The sequence below is a fragment of the Neofelis nebulosa genome, chromosome 12, assembly GCF_028018385.1.
Source record: "Neofelis nebulosa isolate mNeoNeb1 chromosome 12, mNeoNeb1.pri, whole genome shotgun sequence".
Lineage (NCBI taxonomy): Eukaryota > Metazoa > Chordata > Mammalia > Carnivora > Felidae > Neofelis > Neofelis nebulosa.
The window spans coordinates 40,015,248-40,029,160 of record NC_080793.1 but is presented as its reverse complement, the minus strand read 5'-3'; the positions used below and the strand labels follow the sequence as shown (position 1 = coordinate 40,029,160).

General features: G+C 40.7%; 1 protein-coding gene across 1 annotated transcript in view; it reads left to right on the top strand.

Moving 5' to 3' along the window:
• Positions 1–13,913, top strand: part of ACO1 (aconitase 1) — a 66,177-nt gene that overhangs the window by 16,590 nt on the left and 35,674 nt on the right. The window contains exons 2-4 of the mRNA XM_058695146.1: positions 8,197–8,315; positions 9,346–9,514; positions 10,800–10,937. Coding sequence (XP_058551129.1) covers positions 8,219–8,315; positions 9,346–9,514; positions 10,800–10,937 — 404 coding nt within the window. The 5' untranslated portion in view covers positions 8,197–8,218. The remainder of the gene's footprint in view (positions 1–8,196; positions 8,316–9,345; positions 9,515–10,799; positions 10,938–13,913) is intronic.

Below are 13,913 nucleotides of genomic sequence, written 5' to 3'. Positions count from 1 at the left end.
AAGTATTTTACTAATGGGAGATTCAAGTAAATTGTTGTATATCTAAATGATAGATTTTTATGGTGTAATTAAAAATGATATAAAATATCACCTGATAGCCCGATAAAGATATATTGCTGAGTGAGAAAAGGCAATTTGCAAAACACTGTGAGGTCTAATCCATTTTTTAAAGAAACCTAAATACATTTATTTCTTTTTTTTCCAATATTTTTTAATGTTTATTTTGAGAGAGAGAGACAGAGTGCGAGTGGGGGAGGGGCAGAGAGAGGGATACACAGAATCTGAAGGAGGTTCCAGGCTCTGAGCTGTCAGCACAGAGCCCATCGTGGGGCTCGAACTCACAAACCATGAGATGGTGACCTGAGGCAAAGTCGGACGCTCAACTGACTGAGCCACCCAGGCGCCCCAAAATCCAAATACCTTTAAAAGTCATGTTAGATGAAACTCCAAACCATGGTATTACAGGTGACTTTTATTTTCTTCTTTTTGTTTATCTGCACTTTGTAATATTTCTGCAATGATCATCTTTTACTTAGTGTAATATTTTTGAAGTTCTCACCAGCCTAGAAGATATGGTTCTGCAGCAAGTTTGGTCTCCTGCTGGGATTGCAGGACAGTAGGGTGATGGGGAGAAGGGGGGCTGGAGGAGGGCTGAGGAGGGTGGTGAGAAGGAAGGGGTCCAGCTTGGATTCATACTTGTGACCTGTATGACATATGCAACTGTCATACTGATCTGTCTGATGTTAAATGTGAACCATTTACAAATTCTTGAGTGAACCGTTTCACTGCATCGTTGGACAACAAGGACGTAGTTTGGAGGAGCAGAGTGCGTTTATCTAAAGAGTAATAGTCACAAATTTACTTTTAAATAAATCCTCATCAGACATTATTAAAGAAAGAACCGTATGTTGTGGTTTCAGGAACTTTATGAAGTGTTCTAGCTTCCTTTCAAAAGATAGTTTCTATTTAAACATTTATCTACTTAAGGATAATCAATGTTGACTTTATTTTAGATCTTTTTCTATTCATTTCTATATATGATGGTATGTGTGTGTGTGAATGAATATATACTAATAGTCTTGAAGTTTTTAAATTAGATTCTCATATATATATAATTCAACTTTTTCTGTTTCATTTCTATTAATGTGAGTCTTTGCTCACATTTCTTATGTTGAATCTGAGTAAGGAATTGTATGTTTGATATTTATATCAATAAAATTTATTTGCCCTTACTTGTCTGCCTCTCTTAGAAAAAAAAAAAACTAGTTACCCAGGGTAGATTATGAAAAACTTAACTCTAAGTTGTTTTCCCAAAGTTCAGCTGCCAGTCAGTTCTCTGGTATTTTGCACCACATGGACGGCTCAGTCAGTGATTAGAGAACTAACTCACAAAAGTGCCAGAAGACTGTGATGTGCCTAAGTGGTACTTTTTTAAACTTTACTTTTGGAGGATTTTGAGCATACTTTTTATCCCTGCCAGAAATTTGCATTTCATTGGAGAGAAAATCAGCTGTATCTTCTTCCTTGGTCTACCACTCATAAATCTAGTGATCCCACTTTGCTCCTGGGGACCTCTGTCTCCTGGTCAGGAAAATGCTATGGCATCTCTAAGTTCTCTCCAGAAGGCTCAACATTCTCTGATTCTGTCTCATCACCTGCATAGCATCTAGGGCCAGGTGTCCCAAGGGCATGGTGGGGGATGGGTTAATGCCACGCCACATATGCACAAAAAGGTGGTGCCTCTCTGAGTCCCCTGCAGGTGTCCAAAATTGAGACCAAAGGTTGGTTGGCAGCAAGACTGTGGTTGGGGAGGAACCCCAGCTCTGAACTGCCTGCACCTATTTTGCCAAGAGCATGGTTCATTTGTTAAATTAGATCTGTCTGCCTATGCCTAATGTTTAGTGTTTTTAGTAATTTGCTTTAAAAATCTGGTGTTCAGTACTCTTTCCCCAACCTCTCCTGTCCCGGCACAAGATGTACCTGAGGGGATCATGACAATGTACAAGTCACCCAGCTGGTATTTCAGGATGGGTTAGCTTTGAAACACACTGTTTCTCAACTGAATAATTCTCTTCATTTTAAGAGTGTGAGCTAAGTGTAGAGAAGGGTTTCAAGTACAGTGCAAGTGTCTGTCTTTAAATTCCTTTTGTATAAGAACTGTTCATGCGTCCTACTTGATTCACACACCGGGGCCAATGTTCAGCGGTCCTACGGTCCTGAACACAAGGTTCATGAAGCACAAGTTCTGAATGAGCTCTAACATCACTGCTTAAAAGATATCATTTCCCTTTCTTAACTTTCTTTTTCTTCTTTTTAATTTGTTTTCTCTTTTCCTCTATGCAATACTATCTTACTCTGTGGAGCAGAAAAGGTAGCACCCATGCTTATTTCCATGACAGTAACCCTCACCCTTCCAAAAAGAAAAAAACTAGGATAACACTCCACCCGCTCCCCAAAAAAATCCACAACAACTCTCTCTGTTCACTCCTCCCTTTTATTAGTATTGAATGGGAATTAGGTGAGGGGCGCCTGGGTGGCGCAGTCGGTTGGGCGTCCGACTTCAGCCAGGTCACGATCTCGCGGTCCGTGAGTTCGAGCCCCGCGTCAGGATCTGGGCTGATGGCTCAGAGCCTGGAGCCTGTTTCCGATTCTGTGTCTCCCTCTCTCTCTGCCCCTCCCCCATTCATGCTCTGTCTCTCTCTGTCCCAAAAATAAATAAAAAATGTTGAAAAAAAATTAAAAAAAAAAATGGGAATTAGGTGAAACAGAAAAAAGGCAGGAACAAAACAGAGGGAAGGGAGGATGGCAGATATGAAAAGAAGGGAGTTGAAATGGTGGGGGTCTGTGCTTCCTGTGCATGTGGGAAGTAGGCAGCGCTCCCTGGCCAGCTGGTGGGGTTTCTAGATGAAACCCAGACCTCGGGGAGTCTGCAGGATTTGCAGTAATACTTGAGGTTTGAGGATGGGATACGAGTCTGGCCAGGGGAAGGCAGACCTAGGAGGCATTTATGATGCCTAGATTCTACTTTGGATCTGGACTGTTCCCAAGCCAAAGGTCTTTCCCTTCTACCCTCCTTGGAACACAGTTGTTTTTGGCTTTCTCTTGGGACTGCTAAAGCATTGGGAGCTCCTATAAAGTGATTTTAAGACAGGAGTAATAGCATGAGTGAAACCTGGAAGGGATTTCCAGAGCCCTCCAGCTTTTTGAAAGGACAGTTTCCCAGAAGCAAAACCAGTTTTTGGTTGCTGCTATTGCTTGTCACTGACCTGTGACTTAGTAAAAGTGGCAAGGGGCATGTGACAATGCCCAGCTCAGACTAACGTGCTGGGTGACCCTGGAAAAAAGGAAAAGCAACTCCAGTATTCCAAACTGAGTCTCAGCAGGAGGGTTTCTCAGGCCCATGAATCTCTCCTGTTTTGTTTTTTTGGGTTTTTTGTTTGTTTGTTTGTTTGTTTGTTTTTAGCTTTGGGGTTGGTCTGTGACCTCTACACAGCACCACCTTCAGAACCAAAGTTGCTGCACCTGGGGTGGAGGAAGTCGCTTGAGGGTGGGGTGGGAAGAGCCAGGATTTCAAACCTGGCTCTGCCTCTAACTAGGTGTATGTCCTTAGGCAAATTGTTGTATCTCTCTGAGCTGCAGTTCCCTCGGCTGTAAAATGGAAATAATGATATGCTTTAGCTTACAGAGGTGTTGCCAAAATTAGAGAAGATGGTGTAAAGCATTGGGTATATTTACGTACCGGTACCCGTGTACTTATGTGTTGGTACTTAGTAACTGGTGACCGATTTCTTTCTCTTTTAGCTTCTGCAAGTAGAATTTGGTTCATTGATTAGTGAAATTAGACAATTGTCTAGTTGGTTTTTGCATGCGTACAAGTTAGGGAGTGACAGAGAAAGAGGGAGACAGAGGACCCAAAGCTGGTCCTGTGCTGACAGCAGAGAGCCCGACACGGGGCTTAAACTCACTCGATCATGACCTGAGCCGAAGTCAGACGCTTAATCGACTGAGCCACCCAGGCACCCTGACAATTTTCTAGTTTTTAAGGAAAAGGGGAGGCAGGCGGTAGAGCACTTTTTACACAAGCCATCTTCCCTAGGAGCTCTGTCGGTCACCATATCTGTCCTGAAATACTGGCAGGCTTCATGGGGTGGTGGGAACAGCAGAAATTGTGTAAGGTTTTCAGAGTTCTGCCAGAGTTACGGGGCATTCGTAAGCTATAGGGAAGTAAATTGACACATTTCATCCTCTGCGTCATGGCAAACGGGTACAACTTACAGTTGGTTTAATCGTAGACTTTTGGCCAACTTGAGGCACCTGTCCCCATTAGGGTTTGACACAGAGATAGGGAAGAGTCAAAGACTCCAGGCTTTTTAAAGATGTGAATGACTCACCCTGCCCCATTCTGCAAGGGCCTCCCACCACTTCCTCTGGCTGGAGAGATTCTCAAATGTCCCACAGCCTCTGTGGAGAGGCTCTTCCTGACCCATTTCCCAGGCAGGCCAAACAGCAGTTTCACTGTTGCAGTTGCTACTGTGTGGGGTAAAAAAGTTACATCTAGGGGCAATGGAATCGGTAACAAGTCAAAGGGAGAATAGGATTATTATTGCCTTTTTCAATTTACGTCCTCAAAATTCCAATCAGTGGAATTATTAGTCTTGTTTTCTGAGCCCACCAATTTGTAAACTTCTACCGACAAGCCAGCGTATTTCTTACTAAACAGTATATTTATAGGTTGTTTTTTTTTTTTTCCTCCTGACTGGCTCCTCATTTAGTGGGGATGAACAATGAGTATCTCACATCTGTGTAGCACTTTAAGAAATGTGCTCTGTCCTCCGGGACACATGGGTGGCCCAGTTGATTAAGCATCCAACTTTGCCCCAGGTCGTGATCTCATGGTTCATTGGGCTCTGTGCTGACAGTGCAGAGGCTACTAGGGATTCTCTCTCTCTCTCTTGCCTGCCCCTCCCCCATTCATGCTTTCTCTGTCTCAAAATAAATAAATAAAGATAAAGAAATGTACTCTGTCTTCAAAGCCACAGTGTTCCTTCCCAAAGCAGTCCTAAGATCCTCCAGCCTTCCACACGTAGGGTTCAGTTGTATTTCTTCTGCCCCATGATTCAGTGATTCTCTCCGTGGCTGTTTTCTCTAGCTTTTGCCTCTTCTTTCCATCCACCACTTTTCCACGTCAGCTGCCGCCATCCAGTTGCCCACGCAGGTTACTTCTCACCTCCTTTCTCTCTGTAGTTGCCTACCTGAGTTTTCTCTCTCTGATTACCCTGCCATTCTCCAGTCTGAGACATCTGCCAGGTGGGGCTGGGACACCTGTCACGGGCTGGCAGTCCAGTGGTCACATAGAGCCCACAGGCGTGTTCGGTTTAGCCGTCATGCTACAGACTCACACTAGAAACATTTAGTTACCAACATTTCTAAATCAAGAGAGTTCACGTAGAAATCCCGACTGCCAGACTTGCTTGAAAAATTGGATGATCTGTCAACAGTGGGCTGGGCATTCCTGCATCAGCTCTAGGCTGGAGCCAAATGGCCACTGCCCCCCTTAGACGGCACATTCCACCCAGGCCTGCTCCCTCCTCCCACCTCCCCCATCAATTCTGATTCAGTAGCTTAGGGGTGAGACTCAGGAATCTATCTGTATTTTTAACCAGAACTATCCCTGGGTAGTTCTAACTCAGATGGTCTAGGGGCATATGTTTTTATAAACACAGTTTCCCTTGCTGGCCTTTCTTTAGTTTTGGTTCCAGAGTTCCCAGAGAAGGAAGTGGATTGGCCCAGATTAGGGCAGATAGCTTTCCCTCTCCCTGACAAAATGGCAGCCCCTGCAAAACCACGTGGAACTCGGGGAAAGAAGTCATTGCCGGCACAGAGATGCTGGCAGACAACCTCACTCTGTCCTCTGCATTCTCTAGTGCTCCTGACAGGTGTCTGGCTTGTCCTGTGGCCTCCAGCACTGCTAACTCCAGGAAGGCAGGGGCTGCTTCTCAGTCCACTGCCTCTCCCCAGAATTCCCTAGCCCTGGACTTTAGACAGAGGATATACACAAATATCTATTTCTTTTAAACTTTCGGTTAGTTTTCAAAAAGTTATATGGGTAAAAATACAACATGGGGACATGGGTAAAAACACAAACAAAATGAAAGGATGTGTAGTGGAAACTGAGTCTTACTCCTAATCTTGACTTCGAGGCCCCTGCCCTTCTTAAAGGAGCCAGTCGCTTTGGTGTTTTCATGAAGCTATGGGCCTGTCTAGGGAGAAAAGAACCTCTTGTAACTTTTTATCCCCCCAAACGGTCATTTCCTGTTACAGACACACCACATTTTATTGTGCTTTGCAGATACTGCATTTTTTATAGATGGAAGGTTTGTAGCAACCCTGCTTTGAGCAAGTCTGTTGGTATCATTTTCCCAGCAGCATTTCTTCACTTACTGTCTCTGTGTCACATTTTGACAATTTTCACAATATAGCAAACTTACTCATTATCATTAGATTTGGTATAGTTGTCTACAATCAGTGATTATGACTCCCTAAAAGCTCAGATGATGGTTAGCATTTTTAGCAATAAAGTATTTTTTATTTAAAAAAATTTTTTAATGTTTACTTTTGAGAGAGAGAGAGAGAGAGAGAGAGTACGAGAGGGAGACACAGAATCTGAAACAGGCTCCAGACTCTGAGCTGTCAGCACAGAGCTCGACGTGGGGCTTGAACTCATAAACCGCAAGATCATGACTTGAGCTAAATTTGGATGCTTAACTGACTGAGCCACCCTCCTGCCCCAGCAATAAAGTGTTTTTTAATTAAAGTATATACATTGTTTTTAAATAGATTAATGTATAGTGTAAACATAACTTTTATATGCATTGGGAAACCAAAACATTCTTTTGACCCACATTATTGCAATACTTCTCTTATTGTGGTGGTATGAACTGAACCCATATGTCCAGAGTTTGCACATATTGTTTTTTCATTTTACAGTAATATGTTGATCATTCCATATTAGTCATCCTCAAATATGTTGAATATTTAAGTATTCATAAAACCCCTGAATTAATTGGGGAAATGTTAGTATTCTTGTGTTTTGTTTTTGTTTTTTTAAGATTTTAGTTTTAAGTGATCTGTACACGCCTCAGAAATGTTACTATTCTTTTTAATTTTTAATGTTTTTATTTATTTTTGAGAGAGAGAGAAAGAGAGAGAGAATGAGCAGGGGGAAGGGCAGAGAGAGAGAGAAAGCCAGGGAGAGGAACAGAGAGAGGGAGGCAGAGGATCCAAAGCAGGCTCTGCTCCAACAGCAGAGACTCCAAACCGGGGCTCGAACTCATAAACCATGATATCATGATCTGAGCCACCCAGGCGCCCCGGAACATTACTATTCTTATCTCAAAATTGGGAAATGGATTGGTTGAAGGATTTTTGCCCCAGGGGTAGGACTAGAAAGCAAGTTTTCTTATTCCTTCTCTACTTGCTATTCCTACTGTGTTTTTCTCTGAGTCGTACATTTATGTTATTTGAAATTGCTATTTATCTGTGTGGTGGAGGCCAGGAACAATTACTTCCCTGGTTCACTGCTTATAATCCTGCCTGGAGCTGGGGTAGAGGGTCTCCTCCACACTCACTTGGGAAGTAAGTTTAGGCCTTTACACCCCACTGCAGTAACAGAGATTCCTTGATGTGAACACTTTGTTGCCACCTTGTGCAAAGTGAATCAGGAAGACTTCAAACTACCATGTTTCTTTCAAATGCTGCAGAGACTGTTACAACAGGAAATAGTGCTTTCAAGCCCCCACTTCCAAAGTTCAAGTTTTATACAAGTCCATGTCATCTGCTATGACCTTTTACCTCCTGTCAGGCAAGACATGAGTCCAGCTCAAAGGGCCGGTTTGTATCTTCAGGATTTACCATAAGACACGGTATATCTTATTAGTGGAAGAATGTTGGAAAGTTGTAGACATAAGACAAAAGTGTGGGATTTTTATGGTCTCTCAAGAGGTGAATGCTAGCTTTCACGATACCTTCACAGAAGCCCATTTTATTTGCTAAGAATATAATTCTTGTAGTCGTTTATGTCCTGCCTTCCTCCTGTGAAAAGATGAGTGATGTCTTGAAGTGATATCTACTGTGATTGTCAAAATAAATGAGGTCCAATTTGACAGTTAGAAATTAAATGTTCCCTTTTCTTTTCAGGGACACGTGGCCTTCGGGAATCATGAGCAACCCATTTGCACACCTTGTTGAGCCTTTAGATCCTGCACAACCAGGAAAGAAATTCTTCAATTTGAATAAACTGAAGGATTCAAGATATGGTAGGTGCATGGCTCTATGATGTTAATTGTTCTGACAGCAGTTTGAGTCTCGTTTGCATAGTAATTAAGCTATGTAATTAGCCTTTAGGAGATTTGAAAGAGGGAGTAGCAGAAATGGCTGAATGGTCTTGAATTAAGCACACAAACTCACACACCTTTTCTTACGTTGCTCATTTTTATGTTGGTAATGATTATATACATGTGACATTTATATAACACTTTATAGTATATAGAGGGTTTATACATATATATTACATCATTTGGTCTGCATAACAACCCCTTGAGGTCATGTTTATAAAATGTTAGAAGTCCTGAGGAAGCTGAGACCCAGAGAGGGTCAATGACATGATCAAGAAACAACAATGTGGGTAAGAGCAGAGGACAAAAACATGTCTTTTTTATCCCAAATCCTCTGCTTTTCTACCTTTGCACTCTTGTCTTTTCCAAATAATATTGGTGAATAGTTTTCATAGATCAGGAGTGAACATTTCTTTTATAAATAAACAGTTTTTGTTCTGAACTGTTGTTGTATCCTTGAACCCACTACCAGTAGCCATTCTGCATGGCATGTGGGCTTATATTTCCTTTGAAAGGTGTATGTGACCAAACTTTGGTCTTAATTACATTAGTTGTAAAGAAGTTATTTTCTCATTTCTTGAACACTAGTGTTCATAAGAAATATTACTGTGTGTGTGTGTGTGTGTGTTACTTGCCAGCACACAATATGGTAAATATCTAGGCTAACTTCTTTCATGATGACTTAACAGAAACTATTAATGGAATCCAAGGTAAGGCAATCATTTATTGTGAAAGAATTAACTTTTTCTATTACTGAATGTCTCTTCAACCCATTCAGTATTCTTACATATCGAACTGTTGAAATCAATTTAAATTTACCCTCTTTCCCTGTTGGAAAAATAGTCTGATGCTTCATATCAGGTTTATATGGGGACTGGCTTTAAAATAGCTCTTATAATAATGTGTCTCATGACTTGTGTTTATTTTGTTATACTTTTTTCTTTTTTTCTAGAACGCTTACCATTTTCTATCAGAGTTCTCCTGGAGGCAGCCATTCGGAACTGTGATCAATTTTTGGTGAAGAAAAATGACATTGAAAATATCCTAAATTGGAATGTCATGCAGCATAAGAACATAGAAGTGCCGTTTAAGCCTGCCCGCGTCATCCTGCAAGACTTTACGTGAGCCTAATGTCACTTCACTTCCCTGTTCACTGCCTCCCTTGCCAGCCTTTAAGGAAAGGTTGAATCACACACACACACGCACACATGCTATGACTGTATAATTTATCACCCATTATCCAGACACTTTTTTTTTTAATTTTTTTTTTTTCCAACGTTTTTTATTTATTTTTGGGACAGAGAGAGACAGAGCATGAACGGGGGAGGGGCAGAGAGAGAGGGAGACACAGAATCGGAAACAGGCTCCAGGCTCCGAGCCATCAGCCCAGAGCCCGACGCGGGGCTCGAACTCACGGACCGCGAGGTCGTGACCTGGCTGAAGTCGGACGCTTAACCGACTGCGCCACCCAGGCGCCCCTATCCAGACACTTTTGAAAACGAAAGAGGTCTGTTATCCTGGACAGCTAGAGATTGTCTCCGACAAGTGGGATGTGTAGTCACTCCACTTCTTCCAGTGGCAAAGGTCATTGTTTTTGGAGATCCTAACCTTAAGTATACTAACAAAAAGTGGAAGAAATAGCATGGAGTAGGGCTATCTTGGAATCTTCTCTCCCTCACATCCTGTCACCCAGATAGCCAGGTCTGAAACAGCTGTCCTTAGAATATCAATATGCTGTGTCCTGAGGGGAGACTTGTAGTTCACACGGCCTGACCTGTTGCCCTTAAACCTCAGTTCACATCCTGCTATTCCTGGGAGTCTTTATTCCCCATCGTGGCCTGTTTTCTGAGATCTTGCCTTTCCATTTTTAAGTGATGTTATTTTATTCCTTATAGAGACGAAATTTTACTTTACCAAAGGACAGTCTAGAGGACAAATTTTATACTCAAAATAATAAAAAGGAAGGATTCACAGCATTCTTCTCTGAATCACATCCATTTCTTTAAATTTGGTTGGAGGTTGGAGGTTGGAGGTGAAATCCGTGTATCTTCTATAGGCCTTTGTCACCCACCCCCCCACGTGAATGGGAATCAGCCATGGCAGTAACAGCCCCACTGTTAAGTGCACATTTTACCACGGTCTCTATTGTGTTGTTTACCACAGACCGTATGTGTTGTTAACTTTAATGCAAAATTGCATGTAGAGATACCACTCAGTCATGGCACTTACTACCAATTTCTGCTCAAGGAAGTGTGTTTAGAAACTTCCACTTTTCTAAGGCATCTATTGTTAGCCCCACTGATGAGTTTGTCTCATGGCCAGTATTGTCACTGGAGGCAAAAGGTGAAAAATCTAAGTATACTTGTTTAACAGTTTTGTTTTCTGTTTAATTCTCTCTTTTCTTAGGGGTGTGCCAGCTGTGGTTGACTTTGCAGCAATGCGCGATGCTGTGAAAAAGTTAGGAGGAGATCCAGAGAAAATAAACCCTGTTTGTCCTGCTGATCTTGTAATTGATCACTCCATCCAGGTTGATTTCAACAGAAGGTGAGAGATTAGGATGAATACTTGGGTTTTCTGTTTTGTGCAGAATCTTGGAGATCAAGTCTTCTTTGTGTGTGTAAGTAAACAAAAGAAGAAAATCTTTAAAATATGTATTCAGAAAAACTCAAACTTAATACAGATTTTCCAGTGAAGATTTTGGGGGGGGATGGGTGGGGGGTTATTATGTGTGGGTTTTTTTCTATTCACTTCTTTTGGGGCCCAGGCTAAAGGAGAAAGCACCTGGTGATCACAGAGGCTCAAGAGGGCAAGTGGGAACCCACAATATCTCTTGAGGCTTAGATTAGGGCTGGCAGATTAGAATGCTGTCTATTTGCAATAATATTAATCAAAGCAAGACACACAGTCAAGCCCTAACTCCGGAGTGGGAAGTACACTCCATCTGTTGTAAAAGTAAGTGCAAGATTATACAGCCAGGGTTTGGATACAAGCAGGGCAACCAGGTACTGCTAAAAGCCTGATATCTTAACCTAGAAGAATAACTAAATATAGTTATCATCAACTATGAGTGCAGAAGAAAGAACTATACCACATTCAATGCTGGGAAAATTAGTTACTTGATAGAGCAGGTCCTATGAATTAAAGCACTAGTATTTTTTAAATTAAATCATCAAAAACTTTAAAAGAAATATAAGTATGTATATGTCTTGATGAGAAAGATCTTTCTAAATTTAAAAGCAGTAAATGAAGCAAACAAGGAACTATAGATTTAATGACTTCAAAGTTAACGGTAAATATCTTTAAAATATTTGCAACAAATACAACAAAGGGCTAATATCTTTAATATATAAACCTTGTGTATAATCCATTAAAAAATCGTAAAACCCAGCAGATAAATGGGTAAAGGAAAGTGGATGTTTCATAATAAAAGGAAAAACAAATGGTAAACACGACATAAATCCTTTTCAACTTTACAAGTAATAAAAAAGTAGATTAAATCCTTGAGATACCATTTTCTCCTATCAGTAAAGATTAGAAAATAAACATTAATTATAAAGGTGTCATGAGGGAGACACTTTTATGTGCTGCTGATCACACTGAATTAGAAATGATGAAGGCAGCGTGTATTAAGATTATTAGAAATCACCATACCTTTCATCCTGGAATTTCCACTTCTGAGCATATCCTTCACAGATACCTGAAATTCAGAAATAGCTTAATGACTACATAGTGTTCATTAAAGCATGATTTTTAATAGTGAAAACCTAGAAGCATCCTAAACGTCCAACAAAGGAGAATGATTAAATTAAGGTATGTCCTTGAAGTAAATTATTAGGTAACATTTGCTGTTACAATTATAAAGCGTTTAATAACACTTGGAACATGCTCATGTCTTAGATCAATGAGCCAAATATAAATTGCTTGTATAGCGTGATTTCAGCTAGATGAAGAACTATACAGAGATTAAAAGATTGGAAAAAGAGATGCCAAACTGCTAGATGATTTATCTCTGGGATTGTAACTGTTCTTCATTTTCACAATAAGAAGCTATTGGTTTGGTTTATTTATTATTTTTATTTTTAGAGGCAGAGCGTGAGCAGGGGAGGGGCAGAGAGAGAGACAGAGGATCCAAAGCAGGTTCCATGGTGACAGCACAGAGCCCGACGTGGGGTTCAAACCCACAAACCACGAGATCACTACCTGAGCTCAAGTCGGACACTTAACTAACTGAGCCACCAGGAGCCCCGGAAGCTATTGTTTTTAAATTAAAAAGTCACTTAAGATAGGAAACAAACCACTCAAAGAGAGAGACAGAAAACTTTATTTGCTTCCTTGGGGACTTAAGTGGGTTCCATACAGCCTCAAGGGAACTGTAGTAGCTGGTCATTCTCAAGTTAATGTCAATATCCAAGCCAGATAAATTCAGGATAAAAAGACATCGGCTTTGTCCCCTGAATTGATGGTTCTTGGAACAGACTGGAGATTCGGCAGCTGTTCCCTTTCCTTTGGACTCTAAACTCATCCTTAGGCAATTTGTCTTTTCTTTTTTTCCCTCCGTGAATCACATGAGCTCAATTTAATAGTTTGGTGTCAAAAGGAAGAATAAGAAGTACATGGATAGAATGTTACTCTATTTGAGGGTAAGGATATTTCCTAACACCCCACTTCAGAAGTTATAAAAGTAGCCTCGCAAAATCATTGGCAACTTTATCTTTCTTGAAGATTCTCACTGATGTTGATAATTTACCTTTATTTCACTGCCTGCAAGGGGAAAGTACTGGTGGAGATAGGAATTGTTTTAATGTCTGAAGTCTTTTGACTGAAAATTCAAAGAGCTCCTGGCTATTATTAAGCAGTTAATGAATCTGAGTCATCACCAAGTTCACTGTGATTTTTTTTTCCTTGAGACCCATCAACTCTGATTTCAATTTTTTATGGACCCTTTACATTTATACCGTAGTACTGAAAACATTATTATAAAAACAGCAAAGTCCAGGGGGGAACTTTGATCCAAGTTGATATCCAAATCTGGCAAACACTTTTTTTGTTCTTTTTTGTAATTAAAGAGAACATTTCTGTTAGAAGTATTTTCATTGGTGGTGTTTTGTTTTTATTGCTTGAGTTTGGTTTTGCAATTTGACCTCCCAGGCTCTTTCCTCATTTTTGTAAGGAATTAAATGTGATATGTCTCAACTTCTGTGGAACTGTGTGCTGTGGGCTTATTTCCAGCTATTTCCAGAAATGAACTCAAAAAACTGTGGCAGGGTGCTGGGATGATAAAGGTTCTCGTTTAAATATTTCCGAGCTCTTTGCCTTGCTTGAATAATAATAATTGGCCACACACCATTTTTAGGAATGGAGGGTCTAGCTAACTCATTATTGTAAAATTACAATAATCATTCAAAGTTACCTCAAAAATAACCTTTGCTTTTTAAAATCCCAACAAGAATATCAAAACAACTTCTGACCAGATTTCATGAGTGTGGAAGCTCTCTCCTCTGTAAATAACTATAAATAACT